Source organism: Sebastes umbrosus, chromosome 10, assembly GCF_015220745.1.
Source record: "Sebastes umbrosus isolate fSebUmb1 chromosome 10, fSebUmb1.pri, whole genome shotgun sequence".
NCBI lineage: Eukaryota > Metazoa > Chordata > Actinopteri > Perciformes > Sebastidae > Sebastes > Sebastes umbrosus.
The window spans coordinates 20,313,361-20,339,682 of NC_051278.1; the positions used below are offsets into that span (position 1 = coordinate 20,313,361).

Here is a 26,322-nt window from a genome sequence, read left to right on the forward strand (position 1 = left end):
AAATGTTTTTTCCGTCTAATAAATATATTTAAGTCTTGGATATAGTTTGGACTTTCTCAAAAAAAAAGGATATCACTGCCACATTGAAAAACAATGTCTTCACTTTCAGTTTAATAAACAGTAACTAAGTCTGTGAAATACACTGTATAAAGTCAAAAAACTCTTTCTGACCGTCTCCGATATCAAAGTCCTTGGCAGCCAGCTCTGATCCTCTGTCATTAAACAGCACCTCTCCATTGAGCGTGACCATCATGGTGCGTTCAGCCATGTCCACCAAGCAACCCACCACATCGCCTCTCTGCCACGGACGTCCCAGGGGCTCAACGCCCTGATGGTACCACTGAGCCTGAGAGCAGAAGGAAGACAAGGAGTTAGAAAGAACTAGATTACCGCCTCGTGCTTGTATGCCTCCGCCAACCAGTCAAGTTTACACTCATGTCTGTCCAAAATACACTTTATGTATTTTAGATTTACATAATATTTCTCCTCCTAGTCTAAATTGTGTTCTTATTAGTCAGAATGGCAATTAGAGATATCTGCAATGACATTATTACTAGTAAGAATTGTTTGAGATATCTAAAACTTTATTTTTCTTATTCAAAATACTATTTAAGATATCTTTAAATCCTTAAAAAGTATAAGTGGCCAATTTAACATTTAATAGCTAGACTGGATATGTATTGCAGATATCTATAATGCAATTCTTCCTAATCAAAATGAACATTTCAGACATCCACAATGACATTCTTCCTAGGACAAATGACGTCACTTTTGCCATTCATGTTTGTATTGGAATTTCAATTCCAGATATCCACAATTGCAGTTTTGAAATACAGAATGAGCATTCTGGATATCTGCAATATAATTCTTACTAGGAAGAACCCACATTTTATATATTTACAACCTAATTGATACTAGTCATAATTGTAATTTCAATTACCGGAGTGTAAAAGCCTCACACAAGAACAGGAGAAGAGGTGAAAAAACCATTAGGCACAGCTGGAGATAAGATGCCAACAAGATCATCAGACTCAACTCAGCAGATAACAGTGGCCGCGCTTATGTCTATTATCTTTAAATAATATGGAAATAGTCCAGCAGAAACTGGTACTGGCGCTGGCACTGTTTAATCAGGGTCACACATCTTAATTACAGCTGTGTTTTTGGTCACGCACCGGGGTTGAATTCAGATGATAGTGCCCGGATGTTGAAGTTAGATATTTTGTTTCTAATTCTTTCAATTCCTCTCATTAGGCGGCTGTTTTACAGAAAAGGATAAGCATAAGGCCACAGTTCTGTCTCTGTCTGCTCTACGAAACATCATCTGGCATCATTTCCGATGCCACTGCCAAAACTCACCAGTTTGTAAACAGATTTTGAATTTTTATTAGATCCAGTCATATTATAATTCTGTATACTGTAAGAGGAAATTAAGAACTGTGGGAACATAAAGCCATGTTTTATTATGACAAGAGGAAAAAAATCCATATTGGGGCTTTAACAAAGTCACATTGTGATGTGGGCTTATTGACGTTTATTGCGGTCATATTAAGAACTCTCAAATTTGAATATCTCACCTCAAATCCATCGAAGACAAACGCCTGGTCATCTGAGCCGAGCTCTTTATCGGGGGTACAGCCTGGTCGGGCCCAGCCCACTCTCATATTACCAGCTGTCACTATTTCAAATTCAAAGTACCACTTCCCCCGGGTCACAGAGTAGGATTTATCTGGTCGGAACACTCTGCACTTCTCGGCAGAGAAGAGACATGGATTTGATAATGTGGCTGTAAATCCAAGAAGCAGAAAAAAATGGTTATCTGCCAAAATAATAACTTGATTTTCATTCAACCCCCATTAAAAACAGTGTATTTTTGACATATTTTGCAGTATTGTGAATATTCTGTAAAATGGTGCAACTAATACTCATTTGGTTGATAACAAACAGAGCCTTATCTTAACTAAACATTGCATGCATTATCTTATGCTGGTTACAATAAACAACAGTGAACTGAACTGAGCTATAATGGATGAGATTGATGACAGGGCTTTGAGACATACTCCGTTCCTGGTTGAGAGGCTCCAAGCTGTAACCGTAGGCCAGCAGAGTACAGACGGCCTCTCTGACACTCTCCCTGCCCACTCTCCTACTCCTTTCATCAAGAAGGCTGTAGGGCACGAGGTGCGGGCTACGCTTCGCTTTCACATCCTAAAATCACAGACGCAAAGAGGAAAGAAATGGACTACTACATTTGCAAGAGAACAGTATCAGTGATTGTGTTGCCAGAGCAGGTTGTTTCTATGTGCATTTCTATGTTGTGACTGAGAGACGATGTACAGGTAATACCTGTTCATACTATATTCTTAATACTATCTGAAAACAAGAAAGCTAATTTTGATTAAGGTTACATACAATATTAGGACCTAAAACAAGTTGTTCAAATGCATTTCCTCCTCAGCAGTGTCTGGCCAATGCAGAAATACAGAACATAAACCTGTAGGGCTCCATAGGTCCATCCCTGCTTGATGCGCTCTCTGGCCCATACATTATGATCGTTCTCTGCCAGCAAGTGAACCACTTCCTCGAGGGCTGGGCTCAGAAAAACCTGGCTCAAGTCTACTGGGGCCGGTCTATAGCCACTGGGCTGCTCATACCTGAGAAAGGGAATAAAAAATGGATGCGTGTCAAGATGGAAATCACATTAAAATAAATATCGTAAACTCAGAATTTGAGCTGCCCTAGGCAAACTCTTCATGAAAACATAGACATGAGGCAACTCACATCCTAGGCTGAAAAAAACGGTGACAAACATGACATTCATATGTGCAAGGACTCCAAACAAAATGCAACGAAACATGTACATACTTGGTGGCTAGTCTTGTGTAGTTGATTCTCTCCTCAGCGTGGTCATCAGTCAAACCAATGTGGAAACCAAGGGCAAGGAGAGTCCTCCAGTAGAAAAACAAACAGAAATCATTCACTCATCGTGAAAACAAGCCTCGAAAATATGTAAATTTAACCTCCTCCACTCCTTAAGGGCGCCGGCGCCCTCGGCAAACTTTACATTTTTCAGAGGCTGTAGCGGGCTCAGTTTTAGAGCTATCATATCACTAGAAAACCTAAGTAATTGGTACCAATTAGGTCATGCTACATTTTTTAAAATGACCTGTGGTGACCTATAGGATAATCACAGCCTCATGAAACTTTACAACCACAAACTACAGATCTAGGGCATTCAGAGAATGGATGACTTTCCTAGCTATGTTGACAATAAGGGTTTTTCTGAGCAGTGTACAGAACAGAAGTGCTTGCCATCTAAACGCTGAAAAATGCCCTTCTTGCAGAATCTCCAAATGTCAAAACATCTTGATACCTAATCACATCATGGCTTTTTGCTATGGTGCTCCTCAAGGTCTTGGTGTCTTAACGTTGTATTTTGGAGGGATTATTGATCATTTTTATCAATTCTCGAGTGGTAAAAAATGGTTAAATTTAGCTCTAAATATGTGTAACAAATGGTATCAACCCAAACATTGCTGCAACAACTTATGAGACATAATAGAGCATGGGAATGGCCATCATATACTTTCATTCTAATGTTCTAAGCCCGGTTTTGACTGATTTATGACTAGAACAACTTGACACACAGTGCTGAGCTGCATCTCAAATTATTCTTTAGGATTCCAGCTTTCAGATGATGTACACCACTTCTATGTGACATCTACTGTTGACCTGCTATCTCCTCCTAAAGACCCCCTGTACTCCCCTTAAAAAGACAAAAATAGGTCTATTGTGGGACTCAAAGGGTTAAGCTGTTTGTGTTGTGTGGGTGGAGTGGAAAGGTTTCAAAAGTTTCAAAAATGTTGTGTACTGTATGATGCAGATAGCAGACAGCTCACCTGAGGGTGTCCTGAGCCATCTGAAGGTTCTGGTTCCTCTCCTGCTCAGACAGCTTGGAGAACTCAACTAGACACGGATCGTGCCTCTTGACTTCATCTCTCACCTGTTTGACAAAAAGCAAATATTTGTTTTTTATGCAGCAAGTAAAACTGAAGCGAGCTGGACAAGTCAAGTAGGTCAAGCATTCAATGTTATTATTCTTTTACATACTATGTGACAAGGTGATTTTTCATTTATGCAATGTAATTAAAATTACTGATGTTGTTTCTCATTTCTTACAGGTCCATGTGTCCATCCAAGATCAATCTTGTCCATTGCCCAGAGATCATGGATATTCTCAGCCATTTTTTCTCGGATATCCTCAAGTTGTTGAGGCAATACCACCTAAGAGGGTAATATGAGTTAAAGGTAACTTAACTACATCGATATGGTATATTTCTACACAAAGGATCAACTTCAATTTGATATAAATATCTTTATATCCAATTTGATATTATATTTTTCTAAATCTTAAATCTCTACCTGTCCAAAAAGGTAAATCAATGTTCTAAAATAAAAAAAATAAATAAAAGTAAGATTTTTTAATAACATCTGTTTGACTATGCAGATTTTTTTTTACCTTGCTGATGTCTACTGGTGTGGGAGTAAAGGTCACTGGAGTGGCAGGTACTAAGGGGCCAATGAGCTCTTGTTTCCCCTCTCCATGATCCAAGATGTATTTCTGACATGGCTCTAACTTCAGCTTGACTCTCGGGAGCAAAGCATCAGAGCATGGAGCAAAACCTGGTGGGGGCAAGAAGCGAAACTCTCCATGTCGTCCTCCAAACAGAAAACGAACCCTGAGTTCCAGAAAGAGGACACGGAAGACATTTATTGTATGTATTGAGTTCCTTACAGAGACAAAAGCATTACGTGAGACAAAAAGAATGATGTTTCAGGAAAGTTTTGACTTTTCTTTAACATTTATTATTACTCTTTACTATAGAGAAAAGGACAGCCTAGTGAATACAGCAAAATGTACTTTAATGCTATGTAGACCAGTTAAACAAAAACACATCTCCACTACTGACTTGACTCCAGCAGAGAAGCTGATAACAGGATAAAGAAGTCCATCAGCACTGAAGTTCTCCAACATGCCCTGCACAGGCAGACCGTTGACCCGGAAGGAGATGCAGGGAGCACTGAGGTCTAGACAGCAGCTGACCACATCGTCATCTTTCAGCAGGTGAGGGAAGAGAGAGCTCACCCTGCGGCCCACGCAGCCTGAGATTCAGGAGACACAGCCTTTGAAGTCATCCGGGTTCAGATTTCTTTTGTATTGTTTGTTTTTAGCTTCTCCTAACCTCAAAACAGACAGCATTTAAGTGCAGCAACACGTTTCTAAGATTCAAGGATTTACAGTACTTTAAAAACCCCACAGCAACTCAAATAAAACTAAATGCAAGTTTCTGTACTGATCTCAATGTGGCATAAACTATTTTTTTTTTTAAAACCAAAAGTATTGTTGCTGCATCACTCACTGCAAGCATTAGTGCTGCTGCTGCTGCTGCTGTTGATTAATTATTATTACTCCCAATCTCTCTCTATGCAGGCTTAAAGGAACAAGCTGCTGAGAATCCAAAACAGGCAAATTAAAAAACATCTATTTTATTGAATTTCTTTGTTGCTCTTTTAAAGTAGCCACAGTAATACATATTCCATATATGTCCTTTTGGCACTAAATTCAATTTGACGCAAATTCGTTTTAACACCACTAATTTCTTTCAACGCAATCGATCTTTTGGAGGTTGTTTCGTGTCATATTAGCTCGTCGTGAAGGAGGCTAAATAACGCTCCAAGCTTACACAAAGTTTTGGCGAGGAAAAACGGGCATGGCCATTTTCTAAGGGGTCCCTTGACCTCTGACCTCAAGATATGGGAATGAATATGGGTTCTTTGGGTACCCACGAGTCTCCCCTTTACAGACATGTCCACTTTATGATAATCACATGTAGTTTGGGGCAAGACATAGTCAAGTCAGCACACTGACACACTGACAGCTGTTGTTGCCTGTTGGGCTGCAGTTTACCATGTTATGATTGGAGCATATTGTTTTATGCTAAATGCAGTACCTGTGAGGGTTTCTGGACAATATCTGTTATTGTTTTGTGTTGATAATTGATTTCCAATAATAAATATATACATATACATTTGCATGAAGCACGCATAAAAAATAAAAAGATAAAAAATGTGTGATTAATTTACAATTAATCACGATTAACTATGGACAAGACGATTAATCGCAATTAAATATTTTAAATGATTGACAGCCCTATTTTAAATATTTCCTGTGGAAGTGATATCCCACCCGACATTATATTCTAGACAACATGTGTATATTGTATGTGTATGTATGTTTACAGTCTGTTTACAATGTTTTTTTCTGACAGTTTCTGCTGGTCTATGCTCTTTATAGATATCTTGCAGTCCTAGATCCTCCTAGGCCTAACTAAACTAAACATGACTGAAATAATCCTAATCATATTTCAGTGAATGACTGAATCTTTTATCTCTTGTTTGCTCTCATCCTCACCTGACCAGAGGTGAAGCCCATCAAAGCCGTACGAGCAGAGGTCGTCTCCCACGCCGCTGCCCCCCCAGCCTTCACCACCTGTGGGCCTGGGCTGGTAGTCCTCAGTGCGAGCCCAGCCAACACGCAGGTGTGTGGGCTCAGATGTGAGGAAGGAGTCGACATGATCCACAACCAGCTCATAATACCACCTCCGATGCTGGGCTGAATCTTCCCCCAAAGCCAAAAATATGTTTGGTCTCATGCTGTGGTGGAGACAAACAAAACAACACAAACAACTTAACCCGCTGAGACGCACAATAGACCCGTTGTTTTGTCTTTTTTAGGGGAGACGGGGGGTCTTTAGGGGGAGATAGCCGGTCAAAAGTATAGGTCACATAGAAGTGGTGTACATCATCTGAAAGCTGGGAACCTGAAAATTAATTTGATTTTAGATTTAGAATTAGATTTGGTGGGAGAGCAGTGGGGTGCGTCAGAGAGAGAGGGTAGCTGGTAGAATCTGCTGCACCTGTGAGGCTGCTTTTGTTGTACACCAGCTACACATTGCTGAGAGTTGTGGAACTTTTTGTAACAATGTGTGATCACTTGTAATAATCACATCTATGGAAAAAATCCCTGCTTGACAGTTGTTGTTCATTTCTCCATCCCGCTTTACACCTCAATCCCACTGGCTTTCATCCTGTTTGTAAGGGTTCATCAACCTCACATGGCCTTCGGTAATCTCTCCAGTTCCCACAGAGCATAACTCAACTCTCAAGGGTACAGCACATTGCATTGTTATGAATATATAAATGAATGAACACATACTGAACCAGGCTCTTGTAGAGGTCCTCCTTTTGCCATCCCCAATATCAATACTGAAACTGAATTACCACAGATCATTTAGAAGCAGAGTATGATAATATGATGGAGGTATGTGGACAAGAAAATCACCAATATGTTGCTGGAAATAAGTCTGGCCAACACAGTGTCTTGAGAATAAAGGCCGGTTCATATAGTGACACTAACCTTGCCCTTGACAGTGAAGACAGAGGGAATTGAGAGAATGGGAAAAAGACGGAGAGAAATGTGTGACCTGGTTAAGATGCTAAAAGAGATTAGATAAAAATGGATCAGAAGTATGGATAATGGATAAAGAAAAAAGAATAGAAAAAAAGGGCATCTGGAAGCATTGACAAAATGTGGTGGGCAAGGAGAAGATGGAAAAGAGAAAAGAAATTGATGAGATAAAAGAAGTGCACTAACGAGGCATTTAGTTGAACAAGCAGTAGAAGTGATAAGGATGAGAAATGGCTTGAAGAGGAGGAGAGAGCTGGGAATGGACTGAGCAGGTGCGAAAAAAAATTTGAAACAAAATAAGCTATAAGGCCTGAGGAACGAAATCGGCTGCTGATAGAGAAAAGTGTGATAAAAGAAGGCAGCTGCTACGGAAGAAAGGGCAGATGGAGTGAAAAAAAAAACAAGCTCAAAGGAAAAGGGAAATGGAAACTGCCTATAAGATCAGACTGGCACAGCCGGGCCAAAATATTCAGAGATGAAATATGATGAAACTGGATAAAAATGTCCAAAGATTAAGTCTTTGAGCCATACCACCTCAGGCAGCAAGCAACTTTTCCAAAATCTCATTGGAAGAGGCTGAGACGAGGAACATCTGTGCTCAGACATCATTCGGAAAAAAAAAGCAATTGGTGCAACAAATGAAGAGACGACACTGAAGGAGACAAATAATTCTTCAATTAACTCAAGTCTGTTAGAGAAAAGATGAGTGCTGTACTGGGGAGAAATCTGAAGTATTTCCTGCATCAAGGATGTGGACATAATTACAGATAGACCAAGACCCGCAGCAGTGAGCTCTCTACAATTGACAAACAGCACTCAGCCAAACAAATGCACGACCCAAGGATGAAAAGAGCTAGAGAAACAAAAGCCCTCATTCATTGATTCTCCAAGGCTAAATAAAAGCAAAGATAGAATATGGGAACATGCACTCCATGCTACACACGTGATTTTTAAATGTGCTCTTTTTTGGGCTGGGCGATAAAACAATGTCAAACATTTTCACTCTGAAATCTTCCATGATTATGATACATTTAGAGATACATTTTTGATAAAGTTATTATGAAGTTATTTTGGGTTCTCATCTTTGTAGGCTCCGCCAAAGCCTAACGTTATTCCGTCGCTACAGTTATGAATAAATTGTGGATAAATTCATTTGAGCGTCACAACTCCCATGAAATGATTCGTTTCACTATCTGCATTTGATCAATTCAATCCAATAACATTTGAAAAGTCTAGACGAGCGGCACGATTCAATTATTTTATCCTCATTCAAGTCTTCTTTGGATTCTGCAGGCAAGACGCTGCAAATATTCTGCAAAAGTAGCGTGCAGCAGTGAGATGGCCAACAAGTGTCGTATATATACTGCACATATGTAATCAACCCAGCACGACCTGACCCGTTCTGAAATTAAATAATTGTATATTATAAATCATAATTAACCTTCTCTGCCATCTGTGTCTTTGAGTTTTTAGAAAAGTGCTATATAAATAAAATGTATTATTATTATTATTATTATTATTATCTCCCTCCTAAACTCAGGAGATAAAGGTAGTTATTTGCATAATGGTTTGACTTATTTTTAATTTTTTTTTAATTGACTCTGTATTTTTACTGTGTATTTATTGTATGTTTTATTGTCTTTTTTTAGTGTTGTATTTATGTTCTCTGTGTTTTATGTCTGCTAAATGTATTCATCCAGCTGCTTCATAAACAATGCCCCACTGGGGACAAATTAAGTCATTGATTGATTGATCGATTGATTTCTTTAGGGTTTCGTCCTAAGGAGAATAACTGTAAATTGAGCATTTTTATTATTATTATTACTAAATATATATCGTGATAATTATCAACATCGATCAATATAAAAAAAAATATGCGATAACATTTTTGGTCATATCGTCCAGCCCTAGCTCTTTTATATCACAGATATAACAAATATTCTGATTTTGATATTTTTTGTATGTCTGTTTTTGTGTATAGTAATTGACAAGCAGACATCATTAGAGACAGATTTAAATGCAGAAGAAGATTCAGAGACAAAAACAAAGTCATATTTAGAGATTTTAAAACATTCTAAAATTGTACCTGGTGACCTGATTAGCCAGTCGTGTTTGAAGCAGCAAATCTCTGTCTGGCAGCAGGTTGTCACAGATGAGGTTCTGATTGGACCGCACAGCTACACCGTGACACACACACAGAGAGCACAGCACCTCCAGCACCTGCAACACAACCTGTCAGCACTTCATCCGGCAATAGCTCGATAAACACATGGAAAAGATCCCACCTTAGGGAAGAGATCAAAATCTGCTAACAGCCGCAATACTTGTTTCTGTGTTTTTTCTTGTTGATGAAATACTGAGTTTGTTTCATTTCCAAACCATGTTGCATATGCATACAAAACAGTGTAAATGTCATCTCAGAAAAGATAATAACAGGTGTGCTTTTCCCCTAAAAATCTAAATTGAATTGAGCAAATAAATGCAGAAATAACATCACAACAAGAACAATACTGGTCAACATGGCTTATAAACCACCAAATCTGTCAGCAGTGGTTTGAATGCTTTTAACATTTATCAAATGTCTGTCAATATACAACTTGTATGCCGCTAAACTGCACTGTTGCTTGACTTACCTTAGTGCTACTGCTGTCTTGTTGCTCATATCGCTCTCTGTTTTTCCTTTTTGTTTTGTTGAGCCATAATTTACTCTGCTTTTACTGTGGCCCTTGTCTGTGTTCTGCTTATGTCTGTCTGTGTTTTACTTTTACTGTAATCGATATGCCTTACATCATGATTATATTTTTGTTGTTTGATGTTTATTAATATGCACTGTTCCTGAGAAATAAACTGAATAAATAAAAACTAAAATTTTGTTTGCATTTTTGGTAAAGCATGCACATAACTTCTCACGATTTTTATTTCAAAAAACACGAAAACCTTGCAAACATTACCTTGCAGTTGCATCCATGCTTGTCTAGAAAAGAGATGATAGAATGAATGTGTTCTTCCTTGATGACGTTGAGTGCTTCAGGGCTTTCCACTAAGACGCAGTGTAGAACCTCCAAGACTCCTGTACATGGAAGCAATAGCTCATTACCGTAGGGAAGATACCCTGCACTTACTGTCTATAATTTCGCCATGATGTTGAGATAAGATATGATAACTAATGTTAGAAAGAATATTTCACTACATAATCTAACTGATGTAAAACAACTCAAACACAGGTGTACCAAAAATATCATAAGGATTGTTATTGAAATGCCCACAAATCCAACCAACCATAAGAGGCCTCCAGACGGTCTAGCCTGCTAATCAGCCAGTCTAGAGAACCTGAGAAATGTGCACAGTTCGCACGGTTTCCCCGGATCAGAGCAGCTGAAGGAGAAAAGGAAGGATTTTATTAGAAGAATATTCAGGATTCACAAGACTTAGTCACTTAAGCCGAGTTCACACTACACGACTTTCAAAGTCGTCACATCGCTGTACCGTTCACACTACACAACTTGCCGTCTTATAATCGTGAGTCTTTAAGTCATAGTGGTTTTCACACTACATGACTGACAGGAGGTCACACACTACAAGATCTTTCACCAGGAGGAATCCCTGATGAGGTCTCCAAAACCATGTTTTGTCACAATAATACCTGTGAGAAATACATGGTAAATGACGTGATACCATATTCAAAATACAATGCTGATGCTGTTGTTGGCACGCGTTTACAAAATAGCATTTTTCCCCACTGGTTACCACACTGTTTTTTTATAATTTATTCCTCTTGGTGCAACAACAACTTTGCTCTAAGTTGCTATTGTTACAGGCGACCCCTCCTTCCCCAGGTTACCCCCTCAATCCGTGTCTTGTGCTTTCATTGGCTGTAGCTCGTGGCCGGAGTCCCCAACAGGCCCAGATATTTAGCATGCTAGATATCTGGAATGTGTCTGTGTGTGGCATCGGCGAGCCTCTCAGCTCTCGTCTTTGAGCAGCTCACACACGATGCTCCAGCGCCAATGTACCTCTGATCTGGGGCTTTTGTTGGGGAGCGCCAAAATCTGTCAGGGAGTGAAAAACCTGGGCTAAAGTCGTGTAGTGTGAACTTGGCATAACACACAACTAATGTATTTCACGGAAAAACAGATGGATGATTTTCAAGATGTCTAGTGAGTAAAGTAAAATGCATTTAATGGGTTATTAACAGCACAGTAAATATTAAAGACGAAAAGGTGCATCTGTTTGGTATCTGTGTCAGTAGATAATCGATGTCGCGGTGTCAGTATTGAAACTGAATATGTGGTATTGAGCCATCTATACTGAGAAGATGTGTGTTAATTCTCACCCAGCAGCTCATAGAAACGGTTGAGGATGGTCTCCCACTCTTCTCCTGTGTCACTCTGAGCAGCCTCAGCAAAATGAGAGCCACTACTATATTGGTGTAGACGGTCAATACAATCTAGGACCAAATCTATCACGCCCTGCAAAGAAAAGGGGTTATACTTATGGAACAGTGATAAACATATCATATGAAGGGGTGATTTATTAATTCATACATATAGATTTACCTCTTCTTGAAACATGTTCTGGCGATTCTTTAGCGCTGTCATGTTGTTCTGTTTAGCTTCATGGCCTTGACCCTCCGGTGGAGGCTGGAAATAGTTTATCAGATCCTGCAGACTACATGTCACTATCTCCATTGGCAGGCTGACAGATGTCAGGTTTCCTTGTTGAGTAAAGCCATCCAGTTTCCTAAAGATGGATGGATAGAGTACTTTAATAATCCCAGCGGGAAATGTTACTTAAAGAAAAGTCAGGTTAAGTATAATAATATATCATAGAAGTGATTATTTCCTGGCTAACTACCAGACTTCTAAATCTTCCTGCCATCATTAAAAGAAGATCGGGTTGGAAGTTGACCAGTATGACTGGCCCTTGGAAGTATCTATGACACTGATATGTTATCCTTATCAAAGGTCTAATTATAGAGGGTGTTATATACAGATGTTAAAGCCCTTGAAAATTTAATGTTATTTTTGTTTTTTTAAAAACAGAAAAACAGAAAGTCTGAGTATCTGAGACGTAAGTTATTCCATCTTCTAGAGTTTTCTCTCAGTGTTTAATTATGCAGTTCTAGCTTTTTAAAAGCATGGTTGTATTCCCATGGTATTTTGAAATTTTCTTCAGTTATTGCTATGGTACTGTATGCCACAGGATATTTTTTTGGATATTCCAAGACAGCCAAAGTCTGTGGTGGTGTAACTGAGTATTATGTGTGTGTGTGTGTGGTACATCTCATACATAGTCATAGAGTTTGGATGCTTTGTGATACTTAAATGAAGTACCACTCGTAGACGACAATGACTTACAAATGACAGATAATGGATTTTTAAGGCCTTTGAAGCCTCCTAAATATTTGAGTTTAAAAAATCCAATAACGGTATATCGGCCGATTGTGATTTTTTTTAAACCATAAACACAAGAAAACAAATAATCTTGACATGCATCACTTAGATTTTTTTTTAAAGGTGCAATATATAGTGGAGTATTGGCATCCTGAGCAGAGAATGAAGTCACTCTCCCTCTGTGTGTGTTGTAATCCGAGCTTCTCTGTGCTTTGTTTACGTAGCCGGTCCGGCCGCGCCTGTTAGTGCATTTGAGTTCAGGTAAACTCCGTTAGCTGTCAGCACTGTTGCCATTGTTTGCACTGTTCCTGCTGTTAGCACCGTTTGCTGCTAGCCGTCAGCTCAGCCATCACCATGTAGAGTCGCATGGAGGCAATAGATATGCTCTGAATTTGGAATTTAGCACCTTTAAAGAAATGTGACCAAGACACAAAATGAATGGGGCATTTTACAGTTGAAAAATCAACATGTCTCCCTTAATGCACATAGTAGTATGTGCAAATGCACATAGTTTTCACTGTTTGTTACTTTTCTCTGTGTTTGTCACAAATCTTAAAATGGGTCATTTCAGACAAACATAAATGGATGATGTATGCATACAATATTTGAAAATGTGTTTGATGCTGAATGTCAATTAAAAAAAACGGGTATAAAAAAGAAAGGAAAAATCAACATGTCAGTGCTCTCTGGTGAACAAACTATGTAATGGAGACACATTGTTACATATCGGCCAGTATATACACGGATACCAATACATCTGCAATAAGCAAATATCGATATAACGGCTAGGCCAATATATCCGTCTAGCTCTAACGAGGACAGCTAGACAGTGGGAAACAACAACCTTCACTCAGTCATTCATGGATACCACTGATAGAGACATTGTTACACCGACTGAGGGTCTAGACATGGCATGCAGTACCTGATAAAGCGAGTGAAGAGGAGAGTAGCACTCCGGATGAGTCGGGCAGTGTGAGATTCTTCCCTCTGAGAACGAGACAGCGTCAGCCCATCATCCATATGGCCCTCGCTGTGCAAAATGGCCTGGAAACACAGTATTTGCAATCATTTCCCATCTATTCTTTCACTATACTAAAGTGCAATTCAGTTCGTTTTCATATTCAACATTCTTATAAGATAGTCAATATAGAGTGGTGCAGGAATGAATCCTAATACACGGAAATGAGTTAGCATTTTAGCACTTCCAGGTCCCTCATTTCGAAGTCAATGGGTTTTTAATTAGATGCCTGAAATAAGGTCTTTGGTTAACAACAGCCTAAGAGATTTTAACATTTTGTTATACGATATAAAATACAATACCTCGTTTTAGTCGAGGGAAACCGTGCGATTCCTAATTTCCGGGTTGGCCTACAATCATACGTCATCCCTGCACCACTCTATATAAAATGAGCCTTACCCTTTTGATTAATCAATAATGGTTCTCTTATCATAATATAATTTTATCTAAAAAGGTTTACCTTTCGCTGCGCCCCTCCCATGCGTGTAGATTGGGCATCAATAGCTTGGTAGGTGAGCCAGAGCCCGGAGTCTACATGCTGAACATAACAAATGGAGTCTCCATACTTGATCTCTGGGATCCCCATGCCATCGACGTTTGTCTTTGTGCCAGCGTCAAGCTTCTCCTGTAAGAGAAAATCTATTGTTGAACGTATCACAAACTGATGTGTTTCTCAAATAATAAACTGATCTGCTACACTAATGACTAATGACCTTCGAGTCTTCTACGGAATCTTTTGGATTATGAATTGATCATACTGTAGCAGTCTTAAAAAAGTTCAGTGTATTTCTCATGTGACTCCTGACCTTCGATGATCGAAAGCAGAAGGAGGTTGTGTTGATGTCGGCCTTGTCTCGATCGACCAGATGTAGGCCTTTCTCATCTGTAAGACCCAGGTACCTCCCAGTGGTCACATGGCGGAGCCGGAAAGGCTGCCCCCAGCATGTGTGCCTACCACTCCAACTAAGGAATATCAAGAGAAATATGTTTTTAGTTGGTTTTGTTTTCCCTCGAAGGACACTGAACAGTCTACAACATTTAGTTTTCCCTCGTTATTGTTGAAATGGCGGGGGAGCAAGCAGGGGATACAAAACCCTAATTCCATTCTGGGCAAGTGATATTAGATATGGTTCCAGCCTCTGAGGGCAATAACAGCAGAAACAGAAATTCTGGGCCCTGCTCTGGCAGTGACTAGCAGCAGTTTGTGCAATATAATACTAACAATAATCAACTGCTGTGCGTATGTGTGCAAATGAGACTATAAAAATATTTTCAAAATTTGATAATTTTCCAAAAATAAGTTTATAACTGTCGAGCTTAAAATACCATTCTTTTATATGAGGCTAAATATTACTTGAAACTGAAAGTGAGCGGATCATCACATCCCATGTCTACTTACACAACACGCAGAATCTCCAGCCTCCAGAGAGAGCGGGCATGGCTGGAGACTGATCCAATCTCATAATGCATTATCCTAAATTAAGAAAAAAAAGACATGACAACAGAATTAAAGAACGATTTGTCTAGCTGACACGACAGGTTGTCTTGCTCCCTTCAACTGACCTTTGCAGTTCCTCTCCCTGCTCTGTGGACGGAATAGTCAGACAGGCGTCACTATGGCTGTGGAGTAGCCGCAATGTGTCGTCCCCCTTCAGGTATCCTAGAATTAGCACAACAGACACCAGACATAATATACTGAAAGAGGCATTTTACTGCATCTTGAAGCAGGCTGTAACTGTTAAACAAGGGTTACTACTCCAAGCGAGTATGCTTCATAGTAACTGTAGGCACAGCTCTTATGGTGTGTTCACACCAAGAGCGAAATTATTACAAACAAAGTCATTGCAAAGAGGTAAATAGATGCAAATACGCAAAATTTGCATCATTTGCGGGAGTTGAAATATTTCAACTCAAGCGAGAAATTTGATGGAGCAGCTACGATGTTAATCAGCATTATTATGTAGTTATTTCGGCATCCTTTTGATCTGTTTATTGTAATTAAATCACAGCAAAATCTGTTTATGTTGGGTTCATACCACAGTAGCGATGTGTGGCTGGCTAGATACAGTCAGTGCAATGGCACTGTTTTTGAATACAGCTCGCCGCCAGGTGATGTTATGAACCCAGACACGACGGCGTTTGGTTTTCTGACATCTGGGACTTCCACAATCATGTACAAAGCAGCAACAGTGGTTATTTCTTCCATGGTTGATGGCGGAAATGGCAGAAAGAAAAGTTGCTGGTATCTATTAAGACAAGCTCCTTCTCCTCTCCGGCTCGTCTAGCGCGAATGAAGACAAATGATACCGGTGGTCCAACTCGCGCAAGTAAAGCGAGGTGAAGATTTGTTTCGCTATTGGTCTGAACACGTATAGCGTATACAGAGTGCTAACTAACATCATTAAAAGTCTGCACTTGAACATTTGCAACCTGATTGTGACTCATCGCCAACATCAGAGGACATCACATGTGGCTGGAATACCTCGTTGATCACGTTTCTTAGACACAACAATCATTTGGGTTATATAATTTTAGAGATTGAGAGTTTGTTTTTTCCAATATGCTTAGATAGCAAAAAGAAAACAAAACTTACCTTGAGCGACTCCACCTCCAGAGCAAATGGGAGCGACACTCCAGAGAGTCTGCTGGAAGGCTGCATTGACAATCAGGCTGTCACTTAAGCTTTTGTTGTCAAATACAGTGCCAAAGGACAGGTGCTGGGAAGAAACAAAAATGGGCTCATCAACAATGAATACAACTTCTGATTTTTCTACAATAATAGCTGTTATCATAAACAATTATGCTAATCAACTCATCAGAGGCGGAGAGAATGCAGACTGCCAACTACCGAATTAAGTCAAAGGAAATTAAACTAATGATATATATAGCAGTTTCTGATTCTGCTCCGGAGAAAGATGGAGAAGAAATGCAGTGGGAAAGAACACACAGCTTCAAATGTTTAATTAGTAGTTTGTGATTTATTTAAATAGGTTAGAGGGTGTTTGACATTGGATATAGTCTGAAATAATTAAAGCAGATTCTTTGTCATTTAAGCATAAACATCTTTACTTCTACACTGACTCACCAGATATCTCTCTGAGGAAACATTGACCAGTATGAGGTCATCTCCAACACGCACTTTCTCACCCTCTGACCTCTGTCTGGATGCTGGGTGGACGGTCCACCAACATGCCTCACCTGAGCCACACACACAGAGAATATATACCAAGAAGAGTTTTTGCTCTTCCACATGATATATGCAGTCTGGTAAAAAGTATTTCAACAAAGAATTTGAAAGAAAAACATTTACAAATTTCATCGGTTTAAAAAGGCCCAACACCAAATACCTGCTTTATCCTCCTGCAGACCAACATCAAAAGCCAGCTTGTCCGTTGAAGCGTGAGATGAAGACAAGCAGCTGAGATACTGTGTGAGTGAAATAAACAATAGATATGCTGTATATTTCAGTGAAAATATGAACAAAAAAATGAAAAAAAAACTAATAAAACTGTTGGCAATGTAAGACTGGACCCCATTATATCAAGATGACTCACCATGCCACTGTATGAGTGTAGGAACAACACTGCCTGGCCATACAGAAGGGTGCGATGGCTTCCTCCAGCTCCCACCTGTGAATCACATTCACATTAACTCAGAGTATGAGTAAACACCAAAGTAGAGTGAAAAGTGAATAAACTAAAAAAGAAATAGAAACGAAGACTAAATGAAAAAATGATCAGTTTCAATAATAGCAAATAATTAAGCAGAATAGAGCAAATAAAAGACACAATCATCATAAAATGTGATTATTTTGTTCGCTTGTTACTTTAAGTAAACACTTAAAGCTGTTCCAGCTATACAATGGCTTTATTTGTCAGTGCTATAAGATTGTGTTAACCTTGTTCCTCCAGATGATTGAACAGTCCAAATCCCTAAAATAATGGTCTATATTGTGGTCAACAGTTTACAAAATAGTAGAGGTCAGTACAATAACATGTATTTTACTTTCAACTGCAAGTAAGGCTGATATGAGGTCAGTTTAACCTGGCAACTTGTTGTGGCGGTAGTATCTTGACAGTATTTTGACAGTCTGTTGTAGGCATGGATTTTCATCATTTTAGGGTCAAGGCCACTTGGCCTTTGGTGTTTGGTGTCAGTTTTTTGAGGGCACAAAGTTCAAATGCCAGGGCAGCAAGGCCATCAAATAAAACAATGACTTTAAGTCGATGGAAATAATGAGTTTAACTTAATGGTTAAGGATGATTTTATTTTTAATACATAGTATTACTACCAGAGAAACAAATAAATAAATAAAGCTGTTTGTTTCTATCACAAAATAATTTATTGGTATTTAAAATGTACCAATATTTTTAAGTTGTTATTTCCTACTTTGTTAGTCTACAGACAAAGTTATAAAATTAAATGTATAAATTAAATTTAAATTCCAGTTATGAACAACATGGATCAAAGATTTGTGGCTGTGTTTTAGTTGTTAAAAATACAGTCATTCTTCTCATTAGTTTGTGTCTATATTCACATACAGTGCCTGTTAGCAGGAGGAGAACGCTCGCATTTCTTCTCCTACTTGAAAGGCTACAAAAAGGAAAAAGGGGGTAGAAGGAGAAGGAGCCAGTTTTGGGTGCATCCCCTCAGCCAGCGATGGAGACACTTGCAGCTCTGTCAAAAATATACTAAGCGTGTATTTTTAGCGGAGCAGAATGGAGAGCCACTTCTGGGACGCTTCTGAAACGCACTGCGTCTGATTGTCTACAGTGGATCAGCTCCAACGAATGCAGCGCAGCTGCGCCCAGTATCAAAGTATTGTCATAAATAGCCCGGTTTTCAGCAGCTCATACCAGGCTGGAAATCAAACCCACCTCTGGTTATGTGCACAGCGTTTCATTTGATTTTGTCCAATAAGAATTCAGAATCTCAACAAAAGACATTGATGTCTCAAAGCCGTATTGACAGGAAAGATATGGTCATTTTCAGAAGGGCATCAAGGCCAGACAGAGGGGTCATGACGGCAACTAGCTGCCGGTGAAATTCCTGCACTGTTCTGTAGTATCTTGAAATTCCAATTATGGTACTTAAATCCAATTCCATAAATTATAGTATGGATGTCACAGTGACATTGATATATACATTGCAAATAACATAAGTTTCAGGAGGGTTGAGATGCATTGGGAGAAGAGAAGACTCTCACCTCTGTAGCCAGGTGCTCACTGTGGGCCAGCATCTCTTGCAGGGCTCGAACAGACAGACACTGGGCCACGACAAAGCCACATACAGACAAGTCTGGAGGAACATTCTGGTAGAAATAAAAAAGACAGTAGAGCGTGTGTCATTGAGGCAGCTTCATTATCTGTCGACTCCATCCACGGGCCAATAGTGCAATTAGCAGTGACAAGGACCACAGCGAATTGGGAATTGGGCAGTCCGAACTGTGAATAAAAGAAGCAAATCTGGCAGCCAAAGACAAGACATACATACATTATAAAAAGATAAAAAATAAATGAGTAAGAAACATTAAACTTGAATTTAACATTGTGAAATATTAAATATGATGAGTTACTAATTTAGAGGTGAATATGTAGTAGGAAACTCTGTAAAAGTCAAACATTCCTAAACGTTTTTGTGAATTATTTGCATCATTTTACACATCTCTCTTTTATTATTCCAAATTTAAAGAGAGATAAAGTGTGACAATAATTGACAAATAAGACTGCTCTGGCAATGAGGAAAGACAATGGAGGTAGAGCTCTTTATATTACCTTGCAGTTAGAGGTGGGCTCAAGTCTGCAAAGTCTGCTGCCAAATCCCTCTGCTGCCAGACAGAGCTTCACATGTTCCTCATGGGAGGTGAAGGTACTCTGCAAAACCACTTCATCTCCCTGAGGAAAACACACACACAGATGGCAGCCATGAGCACAAATTCATTTGCATAAGAGTTGCAGATTCCTACATATTAAAAAAAAAAAAAAAAAAGCACATTCATAAAATGAAAAAAAAAATGAAGATTCAACTGATTTGTTTGTGAAGGTCAAAGCTGATACAGATCAATTATAGACCATCATGGCAAAAGAAATTCAAGCACAGGCTCTGAAGCAGGAACACTACAAATCACTACTGAATTTCATATTAGGCTAATAGAATTATTTTAGGGGAGTTAACAGCGTCTTCAGGTATGGTGACCCAACATACCCATTCAGTGCTAACATTTGACCTTTAGGAATCCTGTGAACCAACCCACAAATATCTAAGAAATAAATGACGCCATACTTCCCAACCTTCCCGATTTTCCAGGGAAACTCACGTTTTTCATTGCCCTCTCCCGGTTTCACACTTCTCCCACATTTCTCCCGATTTATGGCAATTTCTCACACCTTTTCTTTTTCCTTTTCGTTATCTCAACCTGTTTCTGGCACTATACAGTGTGTATAAGTCATAAGCCCTACTGTTTACAGCCGGACGGCAATAGAGCTACACCAATTGTCTTTTCCCGGTGGAGGAGAGCTGCTCGTGACACCGCGGCACGGTTTGAGCTGTGCGTGTGTGTGAAATAACAGGTTTCAGAGCACAGTGGTGCCGTTGTCGCATTTTGTCTGAAAGGGCCTTCAGTGAGTGAGAGGAGGAGAGAGAGAAATGGAGAGTACTAAGAGAAAGAAATACTCAAGCAGGGGCAACAAGTGAATGAATGATAGTAAACTGATGAATTAGAATTAGCCTAGTTTATACCAGAGATTCACCCAATTTCACGCCACAGGGGTGAATTGTTCAGTTTTCTTTCCTGAGAATTAAAAGTAAAATTAAAAGTTGGCCTATTTAACAAAAAATGCTGTTGCAGTGTTCTTATTATTTTGTAAATTTCATTCTTTAAATGTCACCAGAAAGCAGGAAACAAAGTCTCTGAATCACCCCTCGCTTTGTTTTTTGAAATGCTCCCTATTTTTGATGTCCCGAGGTTGCCGAGTATGGACAAAACCCCTGAACAGATTACATGAAAATATACAGTATATATATTAAAAGATGAGCTGTTACTGAAGGTTTTATAAGTGCCCCCTAAAAATAAATGTAAGCATAGAGCCTTGCTTATATATCAGCGAAACATGGTCAAGCCCTGCTGTAAATGCATGTACAGTATATCACCTATAATTTATCTTATCTTCAGTTAAATGCCAAACGAACCACGTGAAACGAATTAGGCGTTTCACATCTATTTAAGGAACTATAGAGAGGGACATCAGACAACTGGTCTCCAAATTTCAGCCGGGACTACAAACACCTCTCCATACCTCCATATTGGGAAGATACTGCACTGTCTGACCTCTGATTCACCCTTCACTTTCCACTCTTCATATCAGCAGTACTCTGCATTCAGTCAAACACACTGCCCACCGCTGAGGCACTGTGGGGCATTCAGATGGCTAAAGGACTCGGCTCTTCTTCGAGGTACATTTGGCAAGTGGAAATTCACTAAGCAACAGGATTTAATCCAAATGTCAAAAGCCCTGGCAATTGGAAAATGTTTATTCGGCTGCAACAGACTTTAAAAAGTCTCGTTTTGGATTTGAAACCGAAGCTGGTCTATGTAATCCAATCTGTACATTTGAAGAGGAGGCGGACCACCTTGCATCAAACAAAGACCACCTCTACTAGCATCACAAAAAATATGAATACACTTTTATGACATAAAATATTGACCTTCAGGGACAAATAGCAGAGGTGCTATTTCACAAACGGCATATATTTAACCGGTATGTTTCTGCTGTCATCTACCAACTAAATTGATCATGGGGCAAGATCCGTCAGATCGGGGTGGCTTCCAGCCTCGGTTGGTAAATGTCCTGGGGGGAACCCTGCATTTAATGAAATAATGTATGACACAGATATCTACAGTGCAATTTCATATTGCGGAATTGATCTGTGTGCTTGGTTCAGTAACCATCTATATCACCGTCTCATCACTGCAAGTATGTGTTTGTCTCATATCCACAGCAGACACTCTGCCTGTGACATGCCCTTATCAGAGGGTAAAGATAACAAGCTGTGAGAGGACAACTTGCAACGAGGGAGCTATGATAGCATCTTGCAGTGAGGGTGAAACAAGCCATTTGTGGTGTTCCTTTACTGTCAGTGACAAAACCAAACAACCTGATGAAGATAGCAAAAATGCAGCTGGGGGAGCTGTGCACTAACAGTAAAGCACACTCATGAATGAAATGTTATTGTTATTCATTTATACTTTTTATGTTACTTATACTTATAAATAAAACATAATTTCAATAAAAAAGAAGAACATGAAATTAAGAACTTTTATTTGCATCATAAGGTCACATTTTTTATATTAAACTAATGTTAGCTCATCTGTTACTACAATAAGTCACTGAAAAGTAGACATTATTAAAACAGAGGTGATACGATAATGAAAGAAACTATTTTGCAGTTACTCAGGTTGCAGGTAATCTTTAATAAAAAGAGTTAAAGAGTTAAACTTCAGTGTGTAAAGATGTAACGTTAGCCTAAAGTTAGTGTCAGTGCATGTCACAGCCTAAGAGACAACCACAACAACACATGATAGATGTAACTCACACTCTGCCTTTTATTTACTCCTCTACTTCATGGTTGTTGTTGTGGGTTTTTTTACATTAATCCTTTGATATTGCAATATATTGTTATTAATTGTTTTTTATTTGTTTGTTTGTTTTATTGACACAACAAACATGAATTACTTCTTGTTTTCTTCCATTTACATTAATGCATGTTCTTTTTAAATATCAATATATACTCCCTTCCAAAGAGCTAAGTTAGCTTACTACCTAATTAGCTAACTAGCTAATTAGTTGACACCTATGGAGTTTAGCTGGCTAACACATCCTCTCCCATGATCCTCTCTGTTCTGGACCAAATATCAGCCAGGTAACATTACATGTAAACGAGGTTGAAAGATTGCTGACTCACCGTTCGTAGAAACTGGAATTCGTCGTCGGCCTCTCCAGTGTCAGTCATTCTTTGAAGCACACTTGAGCAACATTGGTGGCACAGAAGGAGAAAGAGGAGGACTGGAGGAGCGGGAGTGAGAAGGTGTGTACAGCCGTGGATGTGAGGGGAGGAGACTGGTTGAATGGGCGGTCCTGACGCCATCTTTTTTGTGAAGAAAGGTTAAAGGTCCAGGCCTGCATACAATCTATGACCTGCAGTATCTAAGGCCTGCATCCAGTCTGTGAGCTGCAGTATCTACATTTCTACCTGATAAATATTCTCTCCTTATAGTCTGGAAGGGGCAGGGGTCAGCAACCCGCGGCTCTTTAGCCCCTCTCCAGTGGCTGAATAACTGTTTTTTGTTTACATTTTCATTTTTATTTATAATTTTTGTAGGTCTATGGTACGACGGAGTATTAGGGCCACATTGAGGAAAACAAATGTAATCTGAATATTTCGAGAATAAAGTCGTAATATTATAAAGTAGTAATTTTATGTGTTATTTTCTTTATTTCTCGTTAAGTTATGACTTTATTCTCGTTATATAACGACTTTTTTTCCTCGTTAAGTTACGACTCTATTCTCGATATATTACGACTTTTTTCCTCGTTAAATTATGACTTTATTCTCGTAATATTATGACTTTATTTCCTCGTTAAGTTACGACTTTATTCTCGTAATATTATGACTTTATTTCCTCGTTAAGTTACGACTTTATTCTCGATATATTACGACTTTTTTTCCTCATTAAATTATGACTTTATTCTCGTAATATTATGACTTTTTTTCTCATTAAGTTACGACTTTATTCTCGTAATATTACGACTTTATTTCCTCGTTAAGTTATGACTTTATTCTCGTTATATAACGACTTTTTTTCCTCGTTAAGTTACGACTTTATTCTCGATATATTACGACTTTTTTCCTCGTTAAATTATGACTTTATTCTCGTAATATTATGACTTTTTTCTGGAAATCTCATGTTTTTTCCCTCAATGTGGCCCTAATACTCCATAGTATTTGCACTTTGGCCCTCACTGTATTAGACTTATATACTATAAATTTAGACTATAAACTGTGTTACCTTCATCACAATGCTCAAATGTTTTGCGGCTCCAGACAGATCCTTTTTTTTTTTGATAGTAAAGGTTGCTGACCTCTGGTCTGGGGATTCTTTGAAGCCTTAACAAATTTGTGAGGGTTGTAAATGGACTAAATGTGGATTTAGGATGAATACTACATTTTGAGTCTACTTCCAGAAAGTGCTTTGTTGTCAGTGGTGGAAGGAATACCAGGTTACAATGATTTTTTATTTTTTATCAATACGTATATAGCATGTTATAAATATCTTAGTATTTTGCTTGATGACTGCATTTCTTTTAACCCTCTGGTTGATAATATTCTTAAAAAGGCTGAAGATAGGGTTTTATTTCAGCAACAAGTCCTGTTTCTCTTTTGAGGAATATTATAATATGACATTTTTGGATTGTAATTGATGCATTAATGTCACCAATGTTACAGCTGGTATAGGTGGGACTAATTCCATCAGCTTAATACATCGTAATTTATTAGTTGATTTATATTTCACATTAATAATCAGAATCTGCAAGGTAACTAGTATCTGTTGTCAAATTAAGTGGAGTAAAAAGTACAATACTGGCACTAAAATGTAGTGGAGTAGAAGTAGCCTATGAAGTATCATGAAATGGAAATACTCAAGTAGTCATTTATTTCTTGAAACCTTAGTCTTTTTTGTTTAGCTGACCCTCTGTGACTAAAAGACTTTCTGTTTTTTTTAATAATCTACAGTATGAGCTTAATTAATTGGAAGTGTTCTAACTGTCTCAATCGTCCACTTTCTTCCTCGGAAACATCTTGGAATTTATTAGGAAAAAGTTCCTGTCTGTATTTCTGCTTGATTTTAATGATCCCCCAATATTTCCTCCAGAGACACAATCTGGACATAACTTTCACTTTACTAATCCTTTAGTCCCTTTTGTATCTGCAATCTATTAGATGGATTTCTTTGGGATTTTGGATATTCACAGTGCCCAGAGGAATTAACAAGAATGTTTTATGATGACCTCTTGACTTTTCTCTCGCTACCACACCAAATATGTCAAAATCAAATGGGCTAAATACAATCAAATTCCCTGATGGCTTCATTATCCCCAGATGACCCCTGCCCATTTGGTTACATGACCTTTCCTTTCCGAATAAAATTGGATTTACATTTATAGCACCCTAGCGCCAAACAGTCCGCTCCCACAGAAGATATTGCATAATGTAATAGGTTGATTGCCCTGACATTCGCTGACCACATTCATGGTGTTCGAAGAGAGAAGCCTTTTGAGTTTTGTGATTCACTGCCCTGTTCTGTAATGCCATCCAGACATCTTGAGGCAATGCTCTACAAAAAGCAAATTCCTACATCAAGCAGGAATAAGGAAGGAATAATTGGAGCTTCAGAAGATGTCATTGCATATATCACTATTCTATACCAAGTAAAACCACAACCACTTCTGATCAAAATAAATCTTTCAGACTTTCTGATCACTGAGTCTTGTGAATTGTGGCTTTAAATATTTTCCAATATGGTGACTGTCATGGGTTAGACCTGTAAAGTAAGATGCAACGCACACACACTGTAACGCCACCTCCATCATATATGAAATCAAGCCTGCTTGGAGGTGTCGGTGTTAACTGTTACTGCAGCATCAGTACTTCTTAAATGTTGGGAGACCCGCCGACAAAGTAATCAATTTCTTAATGGGGGTCATAGTGTTACAAAGCATCAATGTATTTATTTAAGGCATAAGTATTAATATTGAACATTTCCATTTATTGTAAAATGGATATTCAGTAAATTGTTTGTCACTCTTTCTTCTCTGCTGTAGATGCGCTCCTTGGTTTAGACCTGGACTGCTGAAACCGAACAGGAGCGTACCAATAGCTTATGTAAGGGGGGTTCCCAGAGAAGGTACCAAGTACAGTAGAGTTGGAGGGGTGTTTGGGGGGGTTGACAATAGGCAAGGTCATTTTAATTAGTTTGAATAATTGCTTGCCTCAAAATGTTATATTAAATGTTTTATAATTTAATTATAAATTATGTCCTATTTTTTTTGACTGGATATTATTATGCTGTTGTTTGATTGATTATTAATTATTATCAATTTTACTTAGTAGGATCCAGCTTCATAAAAGAGGAGGCTGGAATACCTGGAGGTGGTTCAGTGGAGAGCAAACCTTTGATGAGAGACAAGCCATATTGGAGAGCTGCAAAGGCCCAAAATTTAAAGGGGCATAGCCTATGCTGTATCTTGATATATTTTTGTCATTTTGCTTATTATTTTTCATTATTTTTGAAAAACCTGTTTCCTGGATGCCAGGCCTACACTGTA

General features: G+C 38.7%; 1 protein-coding gene across 1 annotated transcript in view; it reads right to left on the reverse strand.

Annotated features, from left to right (window-relative positions):
- Window positions 1-23,160, reverse strand: part of ryr2b (ryanodine receptor 2b (cardiac)) — an 85,152-nt gene extending 61,992 nt beyond the window's left edge. Inside the window, exons 1-27 of the mRNA XM_037782524.1 lie at window positions 22,901-23,160; window positions 19,714-19,833; window positions 19,146-19,250; window positions 17,494-17,568; window positions 17,287-17,365; window positions 17,025-17,137; window positions 16,533-16,656; window positions 15,503-15,599; window positions 15,339-15,413; window positions 14,746-14,902; window positions 14,400-14,564; window positions 13,844-13,965; window positions 12,085-12,268; window positions 11,862-11,997; window positions 10,808-10,903; window positions 10,480-10,598; window positions 9,615-9,748; window positions 6,473-6,714; window positions 4,971-5,163; window positions 4,520-4,739; window positions 4,180-4,284; window positions 3,900-4,003; window positions 2,866-2,949; window positions 2,495-2,654; window positions 2,061-2,208; window positions 1,578-1,786; window positions 172-346 (exon numbers count right to left, since the gene is read on the reverse strand). Coding sequence (XP_037638452.1) covers window positions 172-346; window positions 1,578-1,786; window positions 2,061-2,208; window positions 2,495-2,654; window positions 2,866-2,949; window positions 3,900-4,003; window positions 4,180-4,284; window positions 4,520-4,739; window positions 4,971-5,163; window positions 6,473-6,714; window positions 9,615-9,748; window positions 10,480-10,598; window positions 10,808-10,903; window positions 11,862-11,997; window positions 12,085-12,268; window positions 13,844-13,965; window positions 14,400-14,564; window positions 14,746-14,902; window positions 15,339-15,413; window positions 15,503-15,599; window positions 16,533-16,656; window positions 17,025-17,137; window positions 17,287-17,365; window positions 17,494-17,568; window positions 19,146-19,250; window positions 19,714-19,833; window positions 22,901-23,083 — 3,724 coding nt within the window. The 5' untranslated portion in view covers window positions 23,084-23,160. The remainder of the gene's footprint in view (window positions 1-171; window positions 347-1,577; window positions 1,787-2,060; window positions 2,209-2,494; window positions 2,655-2,865; window positions 2,950-3,899; window positions 4,004-4,179; window positions 4,285-4,519; window positions 4,740-4,970; window positions 5,164-6,472; window positions 6,715-9,614; window positions 9,749-10,479; window positions 10,599-10,807; window positions 10,904-11,861; window positions 11,998-12,084; window positions 12,269-13,843; window positions 13,966-14,399; window positions 14,565-14,745; window positions 14,903-15,338; window positions 15,414-15,502; window positions 15,600-16,532; window positions 16,657-17,024; window positions 17,138-17,286; window positions 17,366-17,493; window positions 17,569-19,145; window positions 19,251-19,713; window positions 19,834-22,900) is intronic.
- Window positions 23,161-26,322: the final 3,162 nt, after the last annotated feature.